A 21,858-nucleotide genomic window follows, 5' to 3' on the forward strand; every position below is an offset into this window, starting at 1 on the left:
GAAGTCACGTCTATAATAAGGATCCCAAGTCACCAAGAAGGAAAGGAGTCAATTGTAGGCTGTTGCAGATGGGTTCTAACTACAGCACCTTTAAAGTACCTTGTGTCGTAAGGCTTACACGGCGGTTGTTTAGAAGCTTTACGGAAGTGGCCGCCGTGGGCCCAGGTGACGGCTGTCGGGCGTCCTGGGTGCCCTGGGTCCCCACGCGGGTCTGCGCAGTGACTGTGCCCGAGGGAAGAGAGACCCACCGTCTGGGGGACAGAGCAGGGCAGGAGGAGCAGCCACGAATGTCCCCTGGGGCTGGCCCCCTGGAGGGCCCCCTGGGGCTGGTTTCCTGGAGGGCCCCCTGGGGCTGGCCCCCTGGAGGGTCCCCTAGGGCTGGTTTCCTGGAGGGCCCCCTGGGGCTGGCCCCCTGGAGGGTCCCCTAGGGCTGGTTTCCTGGAGGGCCCCCTGGGGCTGGCCCCCTGGAGGGCCCCCTGGGGCTGGCCCCCTGGAGGGCCCCCTGGAGGGTCCCCTGGAGGCTAGCGCAGCCAGGGCATCTCAGGGCTGGAGACTGTGGAGCCGTGGGCGGTGCTGTCTCAGTGCCGCTCGGTCTTGAGGGCGGCGACTGGAGACCCTTGACTCAGCTACAGAGGCAGAGTCCAGTGAGGACGGCCGAAGCCTTCCTCAGACACACCTGTCCTCTCCCCTACCCAGAGCTGGTCACCCTCCCTCCAGCACCGAACAGCGTGCAGGAGTTGAGGCAGGAGGGGGAGGGCTGGCCTGATGGGAGCCCCCGTCCCGCCCCCGCCGGCCTGTGCCCTGGGTGCGCCTCTTCTCAGCTCCGTCTCCCTCCTCCTGCCCTGGGAAGGGTGCGGACACCCCCGAGGCTGGCACGGGCGTTGGGGAGAGAAGGCGGGCGTTGGACGCAGCTGGCCCGGGCCTTGGGGTTGGTTATTGACGGCCCATCCGCGCAGGACTGAGGAGAAGGTCTGCTGTTCGTTCACTCTCTGCCTGCAGTGGCCCTGAGCTGGACGGCCGGGAGGATGGCTTGGCCGATGAGGGTCTGCGGTCCTGCGCGTCGGGGCGGGCGATGCCTTTTCCTGGCTTCCTGAATTGCACGTGGAGGAGCAGTCGGGGGGCAGCTGGCCCTCCAGCTTCTCACCGGCAGGCCTGGCCTCACACACTTTGTCACCTCAGTGCTGATTAAATGTCCTCGTGATGACAGGCACGTGTGACAAGGACACCTCAGGTCCAGTGGATCTTAGGGGCCTCTGAAAATGTCCAGACCAGGCTTCAAAAAAATGGGTGTGGGGGGGAAGAGATTAATTACAGGGAAAGCAGAATAAAACATGGATGTGGAGAATGTCTAAAGAAGTAAAAGCATTGGGGGTAAAAGCCATGGAAACTGTATTAGTTTCTGGGGCTGCCATGACCAAGTGCCACAGACTGGGTGGCTTCAGCAGGAGAAATGTATTTCCTCCCAGTTACGGGGGCTGGAGTCTGAGATGGAGCTGAGGGCAGGGTTGCTTCTTCCGAGCGCCGTGAGGACCGCGTGTCCCAGGCCTCTCTCTCAGCTTCCGGTGGCCTCGGGCATTCCTTGGCTTATAGATTGCGTTCTCCCTACGTCTTCACGTCTCACGTCGTCTTTTCTTGGTGCATGTCTGTCACTTGGTCCAACTTCTCCCTTTTAGAAGGACACCGGCCATTGGCTGAGGGCCCACCTTAATGCCCTCATCTTAATATGATTCTCTGTGAAGACCTTGTTTCCAACTAAAAGCACAGGTACTGGGGTTGGGTCTTCAGCCTCTTTTGGGGGCAGGGGACACAATTCAACCCATAACGGATAAAAGGTAATTGAAAGGAGAAAGTGGAATGGCTAACAAATGTATGAAGAGGCCCTCAGTTGCGCTGGTGCCAGACGTGACTGAGGACGCAGAGGTGGGAGGAGTGCAGTGGACGCGGGGTCCTAAAGGGCTCCGGCAGCACCCGCTGGCCCTGAAGGCGGGGCGCCCTGCAGCCAGAAGCCTTCCCTCCGGAGATGCACCTGCGCGGCACCCAGGCACAGGAATGTCAACACCGTGGGATTGTTGATAACTAGGAAAACCCGACATGGCCAAATGCCTGTCGGGACAGCAGTGGATCAACAAGCTGGTGGATTCCTGTGAAGGAATCCTGTATGGCAGGTGACGAGCATGAATGAACCGGATCTCTGGGCCAGAAACACATGAGGGGAAAAAGCCCGGCTGTTAAGTACATACAGTGATGGGAATGGAAAATGTGCTGCTCTGATTTACAGATACGTTCACAGGTGGTCAGAGGACAAAGGCTCAGGTGGGAAGCATCTCCCAATATGGGCCAGCGGGTGCATCTAGGGATGAAGAAGGGGCAGGGGCCTGGGGGCGTGAAGGAGGACCATGCTCTGCAGCTTTAATCCTTAGGAGGGAAGGAAAGATCTGAAGCAAATAGGATGGTGAGGTTTCATCTGTCAGTTCTGGGTGGTGGGTACCTGGGTCTTTGTAGTTTTCTCTGCATCCCTCTCTTGAGACAGAAAGGTGAAAAGGAGAGGCTTTGGAGCCAGTCAAATATAAATAGAACCCTGGTACTGTGTTAGTGTTGCAACCTTAGACAGGTTACTTATCTCCCTGCATCTCAGCGTACACACCTATGTGGTGGAGATGCTGAGGCTTACGTTGCAGCATTGTGGTGGATTTAATAAGGTGAGGATGATAACTACCTTCAGTAGATGGTAGTTGATGGTAATAAAGGTAATCCACGTAAGCAGTTTACTCGGAGGGATCCCCAGCCCGTAATGCTCTCTCTCTCTGGGCAGGTCTTTCTGAGGGCAGCCATTGCAATGGAGGTGCTTCTTCCTGGCACTGTAGGTCACACCTGTCATGGGACAGAGCCAGTGAGGAGTGTGTCGCTTAGTTCCAGGTAGTGGGTTTTTGAAATGTGAACTAGCAGAAACGGGGGGGGGAGGCATGTTACTCGCTTGGAAAGATGGGGCGGGGATGTCATCAGCCAACTGCGCGGTCCTCCAAGCTCAGGTCGGGTTCCCTTGAACCTTGGATGCGGTAGGGCTGTGGCTTTTTTCTTGATTATTAAGTTATGTTAAGCGGTGGCAGGTGTCCTATACGACACAGTCTTCCCCCCAGTCAAAGGCAGAGACAGCTGCCCCCGAGTCACTGCCGAGCAGGACGTGCTGGGCACCGCAGCAGACAGACCGCGGTCCCTCTGTGCCTTTGGGATGCCCTGAATGCCAGTATTTCTCAGCTTTTTCCGGCCCATGACACACAGCTCACCGTTTTGTACCAGGAGGGCACCTCTGCCTCGCCTCCCACCCCTTCCCCATGCCAACGCCTTCCCTCCACACCACACACCCTGGCGGCACTGTCTTGCCCCGCCGCTTCCCGTCTGAAATTGGTACCTTGGAGTGACGAGACTGACCCAGGATGTCCTGGACACACCCACGCGCCCTCCCGCCTGGTTGGAAAGCAGTGAATTCTCCTGCTCACAAGGAGAAAGAGGGGGTGATGCGTGAGGTTTGGATGACCTGGGGGACACTTAGAAGCGGGGGAAGGGGAAACAGAAGATGGGGAAGGTAGTGAAAGGGAGAAACTATTTCACAGCTGTTTATGGCTGTTTAAATGCTCCCTAAATTCTGCATTTTTCAGAAGAAAAAGTCTTTCCTGTTGGGAATTTCCTCTGAAATTGCCTTAATTCCCTTTCGTTCACCACAGAGCCTAACTGGACTCACACATGATGTGTGTACTTTAATAGTTCAGTTAGGGGCTTCCCTGGTGGCGCAGTGGTTAAGAATCCACCTGCCAGTGCAGGGGACGTGGGTTCGACCCCTGGTCTGCGAAGATCCCACATGCCGCGGAGCAATTAAGCCTGTGCGCCACAACTACTGAGCCCGTGCGCCACAACTTCTGAAGCCTGTGTGCACCTAGAGCCTGCGCACCACAACGAAGAGTAGCCCCCACTCGCCGCAGCTAGAGAAAGCCTGCGCGCGGCGACGGAAGACCCAATGCAGCCAAAAATAAAATAAATTTTTAAAAAAGATAGTTCACTTAGTGAATGGTGGTTAAAACACCCGCTCTGTGCTCAGCCCCCGTGCCTTGCAGGGTTGTCCCCTCACGCACATGCAGGTCCCCACCGTGCCCTCCGGTGCTCCAGTTTGGGGGATCAGGGGGGGCCTCCTGGAAGCTGGGGATGGAGGGGTGGGTGATGCGGGGGCCTGCAGTGAGGATGGCTGAGCGGCTGGGTGTCTGGTTGCCGTCCCGCCTCCACCGCTCAGGCTAAGCGTTTATCGTCCTCACCTCCGGCCTCTTTTTTGTGAGACAGGGACGGGGCCATCTACTTGATCCACGTCACAGACCCAGCAACTCAGCAAGTAATGGCAGGGGAGAGACATTTTCTGGTTTTACTTTTTTTTAATTACTACTATTTTTAATTGTAGTGCATACAGTGTACCATTGTAGCCATTTCTAAGTGTACAGTTCAACGGCATTAAGTATCTTCTCTGAGGAAGCTTCCTAAAATTAACGATGCTTTAACAACTTTATTGTGATACGTGTTGGGCCGTGAAGGTGAAGGTTTGTTACCATCCTGTAGGTTCCCAGAGGGCGGACGCTTGTGTGAGGGATGCAGAGGACAGGCAAGATGGGTGAGTCGGAGGCCGGGCTCGGTCTTTGCCGTGACCCTCGTGGGCCCTGCTCCCTCCTTCCTTGAACCTCCATATACACCTCACCCTCGTGCACAGTGGGTGTTGCCACAGACCTTCAGTCGCCTCCTGCCGTGGGTGTTCTGCATCCCATTGGCCGGGACACCCTGTCACCTCAGGGACGTTCCTGTATTACGGGAGCCTGGGCCCGCGCGGGGGACACGGGGGCCGGGTTGGGCCGAGGGGCCTACAGCATGGGGACCCCCGGGGCCCCAGAACATTTCCTCCAAAGCACTAAGTAAATAGCTTCATCCCCACGTCCCTCCCCTGTGCTAAGAATTCAGACTCCCTTTGGTTTAGTGAATTGGTGTCAGGAGGTAAGGAATTTAGTCGAGGCCCGAGATTGTCAAGTAAGACCTTCCTGAGGGTTTCCTTCAGCTCTGAGCCCCGGCGGCTGAAGGGCGGGAAAACCTCACGTTGACGAGTGTGCGAGTGGATGCACTTTCCTCAGTTTCACTGCCTGGAGTTGAGTCTACTTTTCCCCAGACACTGGGGACATTGCTGGCTTCTCGCCTCAGGGCAGAGCGGCAGCACGTGGCACCCATTTCTCTGTGGAAACGCCCTCCCCAGGGTGAGGATGGGTCCCGGGAGGGGCCGTGCACCCCAAGCCTCCTGTCATCGGCTGCCCCTCTGCGTCCAGCCCCCCGCACGAGCCCTCTGGACTCTTTCCCGAGCAAACGTCGTCTTTAATGAGAACGGAGGCGCCGCGGGGCTCGCAGGCAGGAAACGTGTGGTTTGGGTCCGGGAGCACATGATGCCCCGGGAAGCAGCGGAGCCCGGGGTATGAGTCACTGGGGGAAGGAAAACAACGTCTGTCTTCAAGCTCCGGGAACTGGGAAAACGAGCTGGAAATCTGAGTAATGTATAATTTTACTAAAATTAACCAGCGAGGTCTTCAGATGGTTTCTGGGTGTTTCAGTGTCTTTTCCGGTCCTTGATGCCTGCCGCGTCCTGCCTGCGGGGGCCCATTCTCCCGTTCGCTCCCCGCGGGTTGACTTGGGACAGTCCCCATCGCTCCTCGGGCCCCCTGCTGCGCTGTGCAGCGTCGCGGTGCTGCGTGGTGCGGGGTGTGAGCACCGGCGCCCCCGGGCGACTCTCCAGCCTTCTGCCCGCTCCTCCGGCCCTGCGCCCCTCCCGGTGCTGTGGTGGTCACGGGGGAGCTTGTCGCCCCTGCCCGTGGTCGTGAGCCCATGAGAAGGGCTGTGTCTTCCTCTCTGTAACCGTCAGAAAATAGGGGCTCAGTTAACATTGGTTGAATATCGTGGGGCCTGAACTGGACGGAGGCGCGTTCCAAGTGACGTGTCCGGTCCCTGAGTTTGCAGAGTTCATGAAGTGACCTCTAGAAACCTCACTTTGGGGGGTAGGTTCCCTGACACAATGACAAACCTCACTGTGTCAGGGAAGCAATTCACATAGCTCATCAAACACTGAATTTTATTCAAATTTAGATGGAAACCTGATGCTGGAGATGACTCTGTGTGACAACGTAGTCTTTTCAGACACTGGTCACCTGTATATTCAGTAATAAGTACCCGTTCAGGGAAAAGCCAGGTTATCTTGGGTTTGAGGGGCCTGAAACCCATCGAGCCAGACGTCCCCGTTCTGTGCCGTTCTGCAGGAACGTTCGGCGTTTGCGGTCACGACCGCGCAGCCCTTCACTGTAAAGGCCTGTAATGTCATCTGAATCATCACAGGAAGATGAAATCATGGACAGGCTGGTTTCAGAATTACTTTTTTTCTTTTCTTTTTTTGGTATTGTAATTCTTTGAAACTTGTCAGGATCCATGTGGTGTGTATGGAACATCTCATCTACACTGTGACCAGAACATACTCTTCCGTGATTGTCTTCATGGGCTGGAAGTTTATTGTCTAATTGCTTCTAAGTCAGCTTGTATAGTCGACCAGCGAATAGTGCGGGGCTGGCGGGACACACCCATAAATTACATGCTGTGCCTTACGCGGTTCGTTGCCCTGTAGTTGATGAACTAAGCTTACAGCTGATTTGGTTCCACTAATGTCCATTGATCTCTCCACCGTCACAGAAGTCATTACCACATTTTTAGTTAGAATACTTGCTCCTTTGTTATGAAAAAAAGACTGCTTTGGCAGCAGAGAACGCAGCGGATTTAAGGGCTGAGACCTGAGGCACAAAGAACCCCTGGGCGGGGGTGAAACCTGGGCCGCGAGTTCCTGGGCTTCTACCGTGAGGCCCACGGCTATTGTGCGGAGTCATTCTCCCCGTTCTCAAAGAGATGCAGCGTGTGACCTTGCCCCTAGATGAGATCCAACAGGTTGCAGGCAGGGCCCGTGCTACCGCGTCATCTGGGTCCCACTCGGCCCGCACCTGCCTGTGGTTGGACTTTCCTACGGCAGGGCCCTCCCGCTGGTGCGCCAGGCTCTCCACGCTCCACACCAGCCTGATTGCCACACCGTGAGCCAAACACCACGGCTCGCGGGCCAGTAGCCTTGGCCAGTGAGGAGACTGCGCTGGGTCTCGGTCCCCTCGTCTGGGGCGGGGGTGGTTACAGCCTCCCCTTCTCAGTGCTGTTGGGAAGACTGAATGAGCTGAGGCCAGTGGAGCCTTAGAACAGGACCCGGCAGGTAGGAGGCATGGGGTTACTTTGGCATCATCACCACCTTCATCCTTCTGAAGGCAGATCCTGGTCCAACCAAGCCAGCCTGGAGCACACAGGTGAGATCTCTGGGCTCCGAGCGAGTGGAGTTTGTTGAAGGAGCGCTCAGCCAGACTGCCGAGCAGGGGGCTGCCGTCTCGTCTGGATGGAGCTATGGAGCTGACTCTGGACCCTGGGAAGGTGCTTCTCCCCAGCACCCACCTGGGTTAGCATCCTGGCCCCTCAGTTACTGGTAGGCTATTCGATCAGAGCCTCAGACGGTGGGGTGATGATTGTGTAATATTTACCCACACCAAAGTGAGGGATGAAATGATCAGTGTGAGTGTCTCACCAGCCCCCTTGCCTCCCAGAAGCTGCCAGGTTTTCCTGTCTGAGCGTTCACTCCTCTTTTTCAGGAACAAGACGGCCAACGGGGACTGCCGGAAAGACCCCCGGGAACGGAGCCGCAGCCCCATTGAGCGAGCCGTGGCCCCCACTATGAGCCTGCATGGCAGCCACCTGTACACGTCCCTCCCCAGCCTCAGCATGGAGCAGCCCCTTGCACTGACCAAGAACAGCCTGGACGCTGGCAGGCCGGCCGGCCTCTCGCCCACCATGACCCCAGTGGAGCGGCAGCAGGTATGCCCTTGTCCAGCGCGGCTCGGCCGGTGGCCGGTAGTGGGTCCGGGGGCTTGGGGGATGGAGGGTGGGGTGCAGGGAGGGCGGTGACAGACGTGGGGAGTAACCCCACCCTCGGTTCTGTACTGAGGGTGGTTTTAATTCTGACCTGGGCCTGCCTAGGCCTCGCCCCTTGGGACTAATGGCCTCAGACAAGACAATGTCTTTGGGGCTTAGTTTCTTTGCACGAGACGGGGTTGGTCTAGACTAGCTGTGTTTCTAGCAGTCTTCCTTGGCAGCCGTGTTTAGGGATCAATGTAATAATCCTAATAGGAATCCTACGTCAACCCGTTACAGGGCCACACAGATGGAGTTAAATGCCAGGTTGCTTTGCTTTGGGCTGGAATCCTATGAAGTCAGTGGTCACAGTGGCTATTAGCTCCTGCTGGTCAGAAACCTGTGATTGGCAAAGTTTTTTTTTTTTTTTTAGGAAATTAAGTTGTTACTTAATAAACACAGATTGCTTGGTAGGAAAAAAGGCTTTAGAAAATGGGGTTCCTGGGGGCTTCCCTGGTGGCGCAGTGGTTGAGAGTCCGCCTGCCGATGCAGGGGACGTGGGTTCGTGCCCCGGTCCGGGAGGATCCCACATGCTGCGGAGCAGCTGGGCCCGTGAGCCATGGCCGCTGAGCCTGCGCGTCCGGAGCCTGTGCTCTGCAACGGGATAGGCCACAACAGTGAGAGGCCCGCGTACCGCCAAAAAAAGAAAAAAAAAATGGGGTTCCTAGAGGAAGAGCTAATAAAAGGAGGCATTAGCCTTGAGGTTCAGAAACACTGCACGAACCCATGGCTTTTCTCTCTGAACCTTTGGGGCCTGTGACCTAATAGGTCCTCACTCAGTGTTTGCTTAAGACTCTTGGACGTGGACAGCGAGCAGAGGAGGTGTTGGGGCCGCCGGAGCCGGGCTCAGCCTCCAGGCCGCCGCTGTGTCCCCGGCCCGCGCCTGGTTCTGACCCAGTCTGTGACAGCTGCTTGTGAGGGGCCCCGGGCGTTGGGCGAGGTTGCGCTGGTGCCTGTGGTTCCCAGTGAGGCTGATGGAGCCCAAAATCACAACCCTGTTTGTTTCCTTTGTTCTTTTAACAAAACTGCGTGGACACTTGCTTTGTGTAGGGAGTGTGTTAGAAACTGGTCAAGCTGGATGCGAGCGCTCACAGTTTTGAGTCTGGAGGAGACAGGGAGTCAGATAACTCAAGTCTTAATGTATGAATTGGTGAGAACCAGGCTGAGTTAGCACGTAGCGGACACTCACCAGTGCTGCTGCGCCCCGGCGCTGGGAGGCCCTGGAGCTACAGGAAGGAAGGGAGTTATACTGGGAGGGCCCGGGGCGTCTCCCAGACCCAGGGTCGCGGGTACAGCCAGGCTCAGGAAGCAAGGGCCGGCTCTTGCCTGGGCGAGCAGATAGGAGGCGGGACCCTCCTTCCTCCCCTGGCCCCGTGCCTGTCTCTGCATCCTTTTCTCTCTCTGCTTCTGGATCACATGGCCAGCTCGGCGTGGCCGTCCCCCAGCTCCTGAGCTCAACTTGAATCTTCTCCTGAGTCGGCCTCGGTGGTTGAGCCGCAGCTGAGGCAGATCTCCAGCCTGACCACGGGGCGAGGTCACTTATGCACATGGCTGCACAGCCCCATCTCGAGGATGGAGAGCACTTCACTACGAGAGGGCTGGCGGGGAGATCACGGGCTCGGGGGTTCAAATAGGCCCTTCAAAAGGTGGGCTGCACACTGCAGGCTGTCCTTCAGGTGCGGCATGACCAGCACCTGCAGGGCAGGACTCCTGGACGTGACCACGGGCTAGGCCCCCACACCCATCTCAGGCGATGCTCCACGCCCCTCAGGTACGAGTCTTCCCGTTTCATACTCAAAGAAATGGAAGCTTAGAGGGCTGAAGGTCCTGCCTACTGACTAGAGCTGGTTCACCCAGGTCCACCCGGCCTCAAAGCCATGTTCTCTCCTGTCTGCCATTGTCGTCCACACGGGGCGCTGTCACACCAGCTCTCCTGGTGGCTCCATCCCATTGCTCACGTGTGGAATTAATAAAGCCCCAGATTCTTGGTTCACGTGCTGCCGCTAAGCTGCATCTTCTCCCATCCTGGATGTGTGGAATTTCTTGTTAGACCCAAGCACATCCCCGCTCACCGGTGTGGGTACAGATCTTCATCACAGACGTGTTCTTATCATTCCTGTTCACTTCCCATCACAGGAAGGTTTGATGTGCAGACTTCACAGTGGCTACTGATCCACCTCTTTACGGGAAAGGCCAGGGGTGGACAAGGCCCGATTCCCTTGTTGACACTGCCTTTGGGGTGACCCTTCAGCTAGGTCCGGCTAGCTGTCTCGTCGTCCGGGTTTTCAGGAGTTAAGTTTCCTGGCTGGAACCTAAGGGCGCTCAGTTGGTTCACAGATGTTTTCTGTCCGGGTCTGGGGATGCAGACACTCGCTGGTCCCTGCTCTGAAGTGTGTGTGGTCGGGGAGGCAGGTGCCTCTGGAAGGGCTGGTATACTGGCTGAATGTGGGGCGGGCAGGGGGAGGGTCATGCTTCACAGAGATGATATTTGAACAGGGTTTTAAAGGACGAGCGGAGTTTGCCAGGCAGACTCTGCGGTGGTTTCGGGGAAGGAGGGCGAGCGTGGGCAGGCGCATGGGGTGAGGGTGCTTTGTGTGTGATTCAGGCACCTGGATAGATTCCTGCGTTTCTGTCTCCATTGTGACTTGCATGGTCGTAACAGAAACCGACTTGAGCTGGCTTGGCTTGGGAAAAACCAGGAGTATATTAGAAGGGTCCTGGGATGGCCCAGAGAAGCCGGGGGTTGGGGGGAGGGTTCCGAGGATACACCCTGAGAAGGGCAGGGCCAGGCACTCTCAGGACCGTGATGGTAGGAGCCGTGGTCCCTTTACAGCCCTCTGCCATCTACACGCTGGTCTCCCGCCTCGGCGATGGTCTCATTTCAGATCCGAGAGTTGGGACAGGCCAGCTCCCAACAGCCAAGCCTCTGTCCCACGTCCCTCACCGATCCACACTGCCACTGCCTCACACTGAGGGTCACTGCTCAGACAAGGGAGAGCTTGGGAGGGGGCCGAGCGCACACCCCCCAAGACTCTAGTTCACGGTGGGTTCGGGTCGTTGAGCAGTGTGGCCCCCAACGTGAAGCAGGAGGCGGCACCTGGGCTTGACTGGATCTGCTGTTGGGCCGGCTCCAGGAGGGGCTCCCGCAGAGCGTGGGTACTGGTGAGGCCCCGCGCCGAGGCACCACTCCAACACCGAGGCCGCCGGCACTTGGTTCTCCAGGCGGGACGGGTGCCCGGCGTGGGGACTGAGGGGCGCCGGGGTGGCCGCCCGGCCTCGGAGCTGGGCGGGGATATGAGGATGGGGTCGCCACTTGGGGCGGGGGAGCAGAACCGCTGCTGCCGCCTGTGTGCCCGCGCCCGCACTGACGCCAGCCCCCTCCTTCCGCAGAACCGGCCCTCGGTGATCACGTGCGCCTCCGCCAGCGCCCGGAACTGCAACCTCTCCCACTGCCCCATCGCGCACAGCGGCTGCGCGGCCGGCCCGGCCAGCTACCGGAGGGCCCCGAGCTGTAAGTGCCCCGCTCAGACCACTGCAGGGGACTGAGGGCTCCTTCCGTGTCCTCTTGGTCGCAGGAGTGGCTGGCTTCTGGGCCCCTTTCTGAGGGAGGTCGACACCCTGTTCTTTGAGCCCCGGTGCAGTGGCCTTGTGCTTGGCGGGGGGGCCGGGGGAGCAGCACGTCGGCCCCGCCCTCCAGGTCCCACCTCTAGCGGGGCCCGCCGGCTGCAGCACGGGGGGTCTGAACGCGTTCACGGCCCGGCGCAGCAGGCGTGCCGCCCCGTGGCAGGCTCAAAGAGGTGACCTGTGCGGGGGGGCCCCCCCGGTGTCCCCGGGTCCCAGCCCTGACCGCTGTCCTCCCCCCCGCAGCCGCCACCACCTGCGACCCCGTGGTGGAGGAGCATTTCCGCAGGAGCCTGGGCAAGAACTACAAGGAGCCCGAGCCGGCGCCCAACTCCGTGTCCATCACGGGCTCTGTGGACGACCACTTCGCCAAAGCCCTGGGCGACACATGGCTCCAGATCAAGGCGGCCAAGGACGGCGCGTCGAGCAGCCCCGAGTCGGCCTCTCGCAGGGGCCAGCCCGCCAGCCCCTCTGCCCACATGGTCAGCCACAGCCACTCCCCGTCTGTGGCCTCCTGAAGGGAGCACCGCCCTCCAACGCCACGTCCATCTGCATGGTTTGCCTGAGCTTCGAACAGTCAGTGCTTAAAAAATGGAAAAATGAAAAAAAAAAATCGTGGGGGTGGGGGGAGGGAGGGATGGTTTATTCGCAAAAACCACGTCGTCGGGATTTTTGTTCTGTTTTGTACTTGCTTGGTATCCGTACCCGGGGCCCTCAGACGTGATAGGAGCACCTGCGCGTGGAACCTCTGTCCGCTGTCGCTCCCCAGTCCCTGCCTTGGTTACCAAAGAAGCCTCAATGCAGGTCAGCTGCCCGACAGGGCCTGGACTCCACGGCTTGCGCTTTCTTAGTCACGGGCCAGGCCACTGGTGACCCAGACGCTTTGTGCTTTTTCATTTGCTTCTCGAGACCGGGGCGTGTGCGGCTCAGCTTCCAGCCCACGTGTGTGTGTGCGCTTGTGTGTGTGCGTCTACTTGAAGAGAACAGAACTGTCGTGTCTGATTTGCACTATGGGAGGAGGACTCAAGTTGCCTGCCTGACAACTTTGTGCGAGATGATAGTACTCTGAGGGCAAACTGCTGAAAAACGGAGGGTTTAAGGATGACATTTCTGACCATGGGTGTGTTTTTCTGTTGTTGTATTAATTTAGACAAAACTGCTTTGGAAGGGGAAGTCTCATGCAGGTTTATAGGTCTTTCTCTGTCTAGATTTTCAGGTGCTTGCAACTGGACTGCAGACTCTACCAATCACGGGCATTTTACCTTTTGTAAACACTGCAGTTTGTTAGACTAGAGCTGAAGTTGGAGGATTCTGTAGTGCTTTAAACGTGATGCATGTTTTAATGGATAAAAATAGCTGGTTTCTATTAATTGTATAGACAGTAAACAGAAAGCTTAATACTTACTAGCTTCTTTTCAGAATTCGTTTATTTTTGTCAGTTACAGTCCTAGATATACTTACTGCTGGTACAGTTGTACTCTAAGATTTGTGTTTGATATTCACGTTACTCCCAAGTAGCGTGGGGCCAGTCGGTCCCTGGCAGGCCCTGGACACAGGCGGGCGAGTGGCTGGTCAGCTGCAGAGCAGGATGCTCGAGTTGTGGCTGCAGGCTGACAGCATCAGTAATTTTTTGCATCCCTGTCTGCTTCTTAACGCGCTCCCAGGGCAGTTGGGACTTGTGTCTTCCAACTTCCCTCGATGCAGAAACTGCTCCCTTTGAACTCGTGGCTGAACAGCAGATTCCTGACAATCTGTGAGATGGTGTTTTGTATGCTTCCTCGTACGCTGGGGCCAAGGCAGTATACATTCCTCTGACTTTATACAGTTATTACTGCATTTATTATCGTTTGCTATAGTAATAGCTACTAACTAGAACTTAGTGAAGAAGAAAGCATGACAGACCCAGCTGTGGATGTTCGACAGCTGCTCTTCTTTCTGGTAAACGTTTCCATGCCCCTGCCCCTCCCCTGTGCTACTACCCTCCAGCCTTGCCCACCACAGGGCCTGAGCAGTCACCTGGCCAGGTGACTCGGGCATGACCGCCTCACCCGCGAGGCACCGTGGACTCACCGGAGCTCTCGAGGCTGGTTGTCAGTATGAGAAAAGTACAGGTTCGCTGGTTGGCATTGGTGAACAGGCAGGAGGATGGGCTCTTGTGGCCACAGGGTGGCTGTAGGTATTTGAAAAGGCGGAGGAAAGCCTCCCCTTTTGGCCCCCGCACATGTTTCCCTCCCACTTAACTGGGCTTCCAGGCTTCTGCATTCAGGCCCCTATATTTTCTGTAGGAAAAATCGTTGAGAACACTTTTTTTATATAGGTAACTTTAAGACCATCATTACGCTGTGCGTAAAGAATGTACAGAGAAATTTGTAGGTATTTTTTGAAGAACAATTAATTTGTTAATGATATGTAGCTATTTAATTTTTCCCTTTCCTATTGTAATCATTCATATTTTTTTGTTGTTTGGAAAAAAAAGTTGATCTTTTTTTTGTCGTAGATTTGTCTGTAAAAGTGCAGGAACACAGTTATTCTATGAGAACACTGCATCTGCCTTAATAGCCACTAGTTTGTTATTGCTACAGGCTACTGAGCATTGCCCCAGGAAAACAACCCCACTGCCGGCGGCTCTGTGCAGAACGGGCTCCTCGCACGCCCGCGTCCACCAGCGAGGCCATCGCTTTGCGAGGGACGGTGGCACTGAGGGCCGGGTCCCTGGTGCGCTGACCTATCTGGGATAGGCAGCACCTGGGAGGGGCCTCGGGCAGGAAACCAAACGGTCACCAGGAAGGGACACTCCCAGGCCTCGGGGGGCACAGAGAGGTTCTTCACAGAGCCACGCCATCTGCAGTGTGTTCTGACCATTCTCTCCATGTTTGTAAATCTGTAATATACCATTCTCTGTGTGGCCTGTTTTTCCTGGAAGAAGAAGAAAAAAAAAGGTTTGGCAGGCCATCTTTTTTTTGTACTTAAAAGTAGCCTTAAGAACAATAATAAAGTGCTCTTAAACCACAGACTGTATGTGTGATCCTTGGGTCCTGCAGTGACAGAGCCAGGCTGGGCGGGACCTTTGCTTGAAGCCCCAGAGAGGCTGGGGCAAGGCTCAGCAGCCCTGCCCTGCTGTACAGTGGCCTCTGATTTAAGCCCCGCACAGGCTGGAAAGCTGTAATTTTAACTCTCTAGGAGTAACGTCATTTACCTAACTTACTTACAGAAATCCAACTCTTGTACGACTCAGACTCAATTCTGACTTTGGTTCCAGGCCCAAGACAAAAAAGATGACACCACAGAAATAAAGTGGAAATGGCCCCTCTCCTGGGTTCCATGCCCAGCTCTGAGGCTGGCACGGACGTGCTTACCCAGGAGGAGGAGGAAAATCAGCCCAAGGGGCCCACGGCAGAGCCCTCCCGCCACCCCTGATGGACACCTGGCCACAGGCTGAGGCGGACACACCACGGACTCCAGCCCACACAGACTCGGGCCTTCCAGGCCACCACCAGGGAGGAGCCTGGGACGGAAGGCGCAGCCGCCCCTGCTTGTGGCAGGAGAGCAGGCTCTCACGTGGGGTCTGAAGCCTTCTCTGGGCCTCGGGTGTCCTGTCAGAGGCAGGAGGGGCCCCACGCAGGCAGCTTCGAGGATCTGTCCCTGGGCCCTGCCACCAGCACAAAGCAGCAGACACGTGTGATCTCCCGAGCCCGCAGCTGAGGACAGGCCCGCAGGTGGGGGAGCTGTCTGGGCAGCAGACTCCGTCCTCAGCGGCGGTCTGGGTTCACGGGGACAAGTGCAGTCCCTTCTGTCCCGCACGTGCCTCAGCTCTCCTGCCTCCTCCGCCTGCAGGCCACGCTGACGGAACCCCAGCGCTCACACGTGCCCGGGGCCCCTCTGCGGGCTTTGTGGCACTGCCCCCGCGATGGCTGCGGCAAGGAGCTGACTTCTCACTTCCCTGCCTGCTCTGCATTGGGCCAACTCCTCCCTCTCCTCATTCCACCCCATGGGGGTCACGGCCAGGAGAATCCCGGGAGCCTGACTACCAAACACGTGTGACAACAAGAAGAAAGAACTGCTCGTGGAGGGAACCAAGTCCCAGATCACTGGCAAGGCCGAAGCCAAGGTTATTATTTAGCTGAGAACTGGTGGGACCATGAATCATAAGAAACGGAGAAGCTCCCGGGCAGCAGAGGGAGGGCCCCAGTCCTTAAGGTATGGAGATGAGGGGACCACAAAGGTTGGAGAATCACCACAATCACCGGTCCTGGGGGCAGCGTCCTGCTCCGGAGACTGAGAGCCCCTCAGCGGGCCGGCAGCCAGGGTGGGGGGCGTGTCAGACGGTCTCGTCGTCGCTCATGTCCCAGATCTGCGTGGAGAACGGGAGATGTTCAGAGCGTTCGTTCACCCGGCACCACCTGTGATGCTGCCTCAAAGCCGTGCAGCTGTGGCGACAGCAAAAGGAACACGGCTGCCACCTGCAGTGCCTCACAGCCCCCTTGTCACCAAGGGACTGACACCCCGTTTCCTGTATAACGAAACCACGTCTCAGAGCCCTGCGGTCACTTGCCCAAGGCCTCCCTGGTGAATGAGCCCCCAGTGGCCGAGCTGGGATTTGGACCGGGCCGTGCGGACGCTCCCACTGCTGCAGCGTCCCTGCCCCGCCCACCCCCCACTCACTCCCATTTCTGTGGTGCTGACCACTGTTGCCCTCTAGAGTAAGCCCTACTGGCCACCACGGGCCCTGAGGAACGAGAGGAATGAGGGGGGCCCTGCCCGCTGGCCCCCACAGGCCCAGCTTTGTCTCTGCACCCCCTGCGTGAACCCCCGGGAGAAGGCCCAAGGCCAGCATGGAGCCCCCAGGCGCTTCTCGCACCCTGTGCGCCTGGGCCCTGAACTTACGCCTACAGACTTTCAAAATTCCTAGAATTGGTTGCAAAAGGCCACCTCAATGCTGGCAGAGCCGAGGAAAGGAACATCGTGTTTACGCGAGGCTGGCCCGGAGAGATGGGGAGTCCCAGCCAAGGTAAATATCAACACCAGCTTGGCTTTCAGTGTCGGGGATGTGGAAAATAAATACAGAGAAGGAAATTTCCTCTCTCCTGAGGACCAACTGCCTGGGGCCGAGGGCTGGTGGTGGGTGTGCCTCCCACACACACCCTCACTTTTACATGCACCCTGCTGTCCAAGGACACTGGGATGAGACCACCAAGGTCTAGACGCCGAAGCAGCGGGGACAGTGCGGAGGGACTGGGGCTGGGGCCCAGCAGCCTGAGGGTGGCCTGGTGGCCCTGCCCTTTTCTGGGCCAGGCTCCCTGCCCAGATCCTCCTCAGCAAGGCTTGAAACAGACCCCTGGGCCTGCCCCCTCGGGTGGGGTGGGGGCTGGTGGTGGAGGAGCTGCTGCCTTTCCAACTAAGGCTGCGTCGGATGCACCTCCAGTTCTAACCATCTGAGTGGGGGAAGGGGCACCAGAGGGCTCTCTGACACAATTCATTTATTCTTTCACTCTCTCATTCAGTAAACACACGCGGGCTCTGCCGACCTGGCGCAGATTCTCCCTCCTTCACTCCTCACAACAGCCTGTGAGGAGGTGTAGATGCACACAGGCTCAGAGAAGGAGTCAACTAGCCCAGGATCACACAGCAAGTAAGGTACAGAGCTGGGAACACAGGTGAGAGGGAAAGGGTTATGTGAGTAAAAAGGCTGCTTGGAGGAGGGGGCCAGGCCAAGACGAGGGGGGTGAGCCCGGCGGGCCACGGCCCCCTCTGTCCTCCCGCCCAGCCTCCGGGGAGGGGGGCCGCCAGCCAGGGCCGGGCAGAGTCCGTGTCAGTGAGCCACGCCCTCCTGCAAGTGGGTAGCCAGGGCTCTTCACAGGACCCTGGGGGCTTTAATGGGAAAGCAGGCGCCTCAGTCCGTTCTGTCATCCATCTTATTGGCTCTCAGCTCTGGGGAGGACTCCTCAGCACCCGGCCCTACCTCTGCACACGGCAGGGCGGGGAGAGAGCTGGCTTGAGCGTGGGCAGCGGGGAGGGATCCTGGCTCTTCCCCTTGTTCCTGGCACTGCCCAGGCTGCGTAGGGGATCAAGTAAGGCACCCAAAGGGCTGATTATGATGGGACTCAGCAAAAGCGGGGTTGCGGGGAGGCAATGGATTTTACAGAACTGCTCAGGGATTTTCCAGAATGTGTTCTCTGGGCCGGAGATGGGGTTTCTCTGCTAGGGCAGCCAGTCCTTTTGCCGTTGGCTGGGCTCAGGAGGGCAGCAGCAGTCTTAAGTGTAAACCTCCAGAAACTTCAGCCTCGACAAATACTGTATGATATCACTTAACGTGTAGAATCTAAAAAAGCCAAACTCATAGAACCAGAGAGTAGATGGATGGTTGCCAGGCCCTGGAGGGGATGGGGAGATGGTCACAGGGTACAAGCTTTCAGTTATAAGCAGCATAAATCCTGAGGATCTAGTGTATAGCCTACTGACTGTAGTTTATAGTACTGTATACTTTTTAAATTTGCTAAGAGGGTAGATCTTAAGTGTTCTTACCACAAATAAAAAAAGGGCTGTGAGCTGAAGGATGTGTTAATTAACTTGACTGTGGACATCATTTCAAAAGTATACACATATTAAATGATCACATTGTATACCTTTAAAAAATCACATGTACAACCTAAATATATAGTTTTAATTTGTTAGCCATTCCTCAATAAAGTTGGGGGCAGGGGAGAAACTTAAGCCTCAGCTCCTGGTAGACCGTGGACTCCCAGGTTAGTCTGTTCCCTGCTAGGTCCTCAGCCTTCTGCCCACCACCTGGGGAAGACGGGGGGAAGACGGGGCCATGTCCTCTTAATGAATAAAGGTTGTAATAAACTGGCAAAGATTTTAAAAATGTTAACACTCAGTGCTGGCAAGGGTATGGTGAAACACTTCCAGGAGGAGTATAAATTGGTACCGTATTTTTTTAAAAGAAGAGATTTGGCAATATGTAACGCAAAGCTTTAAAAATGTCCGTACCCTAAGGAAGAGATAAATGATCTCTTTTGCAGATGATATGCAAGTATACCTAGAAAACCCAAGAAAATAAATGCTAAGATGAATACAGATAATAACGAGTATTCAGTAAGATAGCAAGATATGAAATTAATGACACAAAATTATAGCCTTCCTGTATACAAACAACATCCAGTTAGAAAACATAACGAAAGAGAAGAACCCATTGTAAGAGCAATGAAAAAGACAAATTACTAGGGAGTGAACCTAACATGAAATGCACAACATCTTTAGGGAGAGAATCCTTCAAAACAGTCCTGTAACAGTCCTCACAAACACTGTATGAAAAGTAAACTGGGATAAATGGGGATACACCCTGTGTTTTTTGCACGGGACAATTCAACATCAATAAAGATGTCAACTTTCCCAAGTAAACATATAAATGTAACACAATCTCAGTTTTTAAAAAATCAAGTATCTTTCCTGGAGCTAGACAAGCTGGTTTTAAAGTTTGTGTGGAAAAGGAGATGAGCAAGACTATCTAAGAAAACCTTTGAGTATGAAAAGAGCAGTGAGGCAGTTCCCCTACTCTGTGTTTAAACAAGTCATAAAGCCTGTAATTTACAGGGTTGTGTCAGCAGGAGCACAGACAAATGGGCCAGTGGAACCAAATGAGTCAAGAAACAGAACAGAACAGAATGTCCAAATACACATGGAAATTTAGTATCTTAATAATAAAGGTCTGAGGAATGCGATCTCAAATCATTAGAAAAATATGAGCTTTTAAATAAACGACATAGGGACAACTGGAGAGTCATCTGCAAAAAGATAAAATTGATTCCATGCCTCACTGTATATCAGAATCAAGGCCAAATGGAGCAGAGATGTAAGTGTAAAAAAATGAAACCATTCAAATACTGGACGCAAACGTGGGTGAATTTCTTTATAACTTGGGAGTGGGGAGCCGATGATCCAAAATCTATAAACAATAAAAACAGATACAGTGGATGATGTAAAGACACACGTGAGGAATTTTGCATGGATAAAACACTGTAAGCAACGTTGAAAAGACAAATGACACACTGGGTAAAAATATCACCACACACCATGAAGGGCTCATCCCCCTAACATATAAATAGCTCTTAAAATCAAGAAGAAAAAGACCAATAAACTGATTTAAAAAAAAAACCAAACAGGCCAAAGACATGGGCAGTTTACAGAAAAAGATAAGCAAATAGCTTTTATACGTAAGAAAAGGTGTTCAACCTTACGTGAAAGAAAAGAAATGCTAAAATTTCTTAGGACACAAAATTCAAAATTTCTGGTCTCTGAAAGACACCACTATGAAAATGAAAAGGCAAACGACAGAGCCACACTGTACATAAAGAGGACTCAGATCCAGAATATACAAAGAACTCTTCCGGCTCGATGATAAAGAGACAAATAACCTGAGTTTTTAAAAGTGAGCAAAAGGTTTGAACACATATTTCACAGAAGAGGAAATACAATGCTAATAAGAACCTGAGAAGATGCTCAGCATCCTTAGTCTTCAGGGAAATGCAAATCCACACCACAGAGAGAGAGATGGCCAAAGAGCACATGAGAAGATGCTCAATAGCACTATTAGAGAAATGCAAATCCAAACTACAATGACACACCACCTCACACTGGTCAGAATGGCCATCATCAAAAAATCTACAAGCAGGGCTTCCCTGGTGGCACGGTGGTTAAGAATCTGCCTGCCAATGCAGGGGACACGGGTTCAAGCCCTCCCCGGGAAGATCACATGTGCCACGGAGCAACTAAGCCCATGCGCCACAACTACTTAGCCTGCGCTCTAGAGCTGATACTCTAGAGCCTGCGAGCCACAACTACTGAAGCCCACAAGCTTAGAGCCCGTGCTCCGCAACAAGAGAAGCCACCGCAATGAGAAGCCCGCGCATCACAACAAAGAGTAGCCCTCACTCGCCGCAACTAGAGAAAGCCCACACACAGCAACGAAGACCCAACTCAGCAATAAATAAATAAAATAAGTTTTAAAAAATCTACAAACAGTAAATGCTGGAGAGGGCATGGAGAAAAGGGAACCCTCCTACACTGTTGGTAGGAATGTAAATTGGTAGCGCCACTATGGAGAAGAATACAGAGATTCCTTAAAAAACTAAATATAGAAGTACCATATGATCCAGCAATCTCACTCCTGGACATATATCCGTAGAAAAGCATAATTCGAAAAGATACATGCACCCCAATGTTCATTGCAGCACTGTTTACAGGAGCCAAGACATGGAAGCAACCAACATGTCCATCAGCAGAGGAGTGGATAAAGATGTGGTACATATATACAATGGGATATTACTCAGCCATAAAAAAACAAAATAATGCCATCTGCAGCAACATGGATGGACCTAGAGATTGTCATACTGAGTGAAATCCGTCAGACAGAGAAAAATAAATATATCACTTATATGTGGAATCTAAAAAAGGGTACAAATAAACTTATGTGCAAAACAGATGTAGAGTCACGGATGTAGAAAACAAACTTATGGTACCAGAGGATGGGGGGGAGGGATAAATTGGGAGACTGGGATTGACATATACACACTACTATACATAAAACAGATAACTAATAAGGACCTACTGTATAACACAGGGAACTCTACTCAATACCCTGTAATGACCTATATGGGAAAAGAATCTAAAAAAGATTGGATATATGTATAGCTGATTCTCTTTGCTGTATACCTGAAACTAACACAACATTGTAAATCAACTATACTGCAATAAAAATTTTAAATTAAAAAAAAAAAACCACAAAGAGACAGCATACCTTACCTTCTAGAATGGCCAAAATGAAAAATTGTGGCTGGCAGCACCAAAGGCCTGCGAGAATGTGGAGCAGCAGGGACTCACCGGCTGCTGCTCGTCGGAATGGAAACGGCACAGTCCGTGAGGAGAAAGCCTGGCGACTTAAGAGTCCACATACACATCACATGCGCCCCAGCGACTCCACTCCCATTTACCCCAAGGAATGCAAACACGGGTCTGCAAAAAGACTGTGCAAGAATGCTCATGGCATCTTTAGTCCTAATAGGCACAGACTAGGCTCAATCCGAATGTCCATCAACAGGCAAACAGTGACATCCATCCAGCGGACACTGCTCCCCATCAAAGGAACCAGCCACCAAGGCACACAGCAATGTGTATACATCTCAG

General features: G+C 54.3%; 2 protein-coding genes across 18 annotated transcripts in view; one reads left to right on the forward strand and one right to left on the reverse strand.

The window, feature by feature from the left end:
* The window catches only part of VGLL4 (vestigial like family member 4), a 270,472-nt gene extending 255,785 nt beyond the window's left edge, over positions 1–14,687 (forward strand). For 13 of the 14 annotated variants that reach the window (XM_049715545.1, XM_049715547.1, XM_049715546.1 and 10 more), the window contains 3 exons: positions 7,737–7,959; positions 11,446–11,566; positions 11,923–14,687. In XM_049715545.1, coding sequence (XP_049571502.1) covers positions 7,737–7,959; positions 11,446–11,566; positions 11,923–12,194 — 616 coding nt within the window. In that variant the 3' untranslated portion in view covers positions 12,195–14,687. Of the gene's footprint in view, positions 1–4,599; positions 7,717–7,736; positions 7,960–11,445; positions 11,567–11,922 lie in introns of those variants that run through there. The other variant, XM_049715550.1, reaches the window with a different exon arrangement.
* Positions 14,688–15,754: 1,067 nt separating this feature from the next.
* ATG7 (autophagy related 7) overlaps positions 15,755–21,858 on the reverse strand; it is a 235,970-nt gene continuing 229,866 nt past the window's right edge. For all 4 annotated transcript variants that reach the window (XM_049715542.1, XM_033437376.2, XM_033437372.2 and 1 more), the window contains one exon: positions 15,755–16,027. In XM_049715542.1, coding sequence (XP_049571499.1) covers positions 15,995–16,027 — 33 coding nt within the window. In that variant the 3' untranslated portion in view covers positions 15,755–15,994. The remainder of the gene's footprint in view (positions 16,028–21,858) is intronic.

The sequence above is a fragment of the Orcinus orca genome, chromosome 10 (assembly GCF_937001465.1).
Source record: "Orcinus orca chromosome 10, mOrcOrc1.1, whole genome shotgun sequence".
Taxonomy (NCBI): Eukaryota; Metazoa; Chordata; class Mammalia; order Artiodactyla; family Delphinidae; genus Orcinus; species Orcinus orca.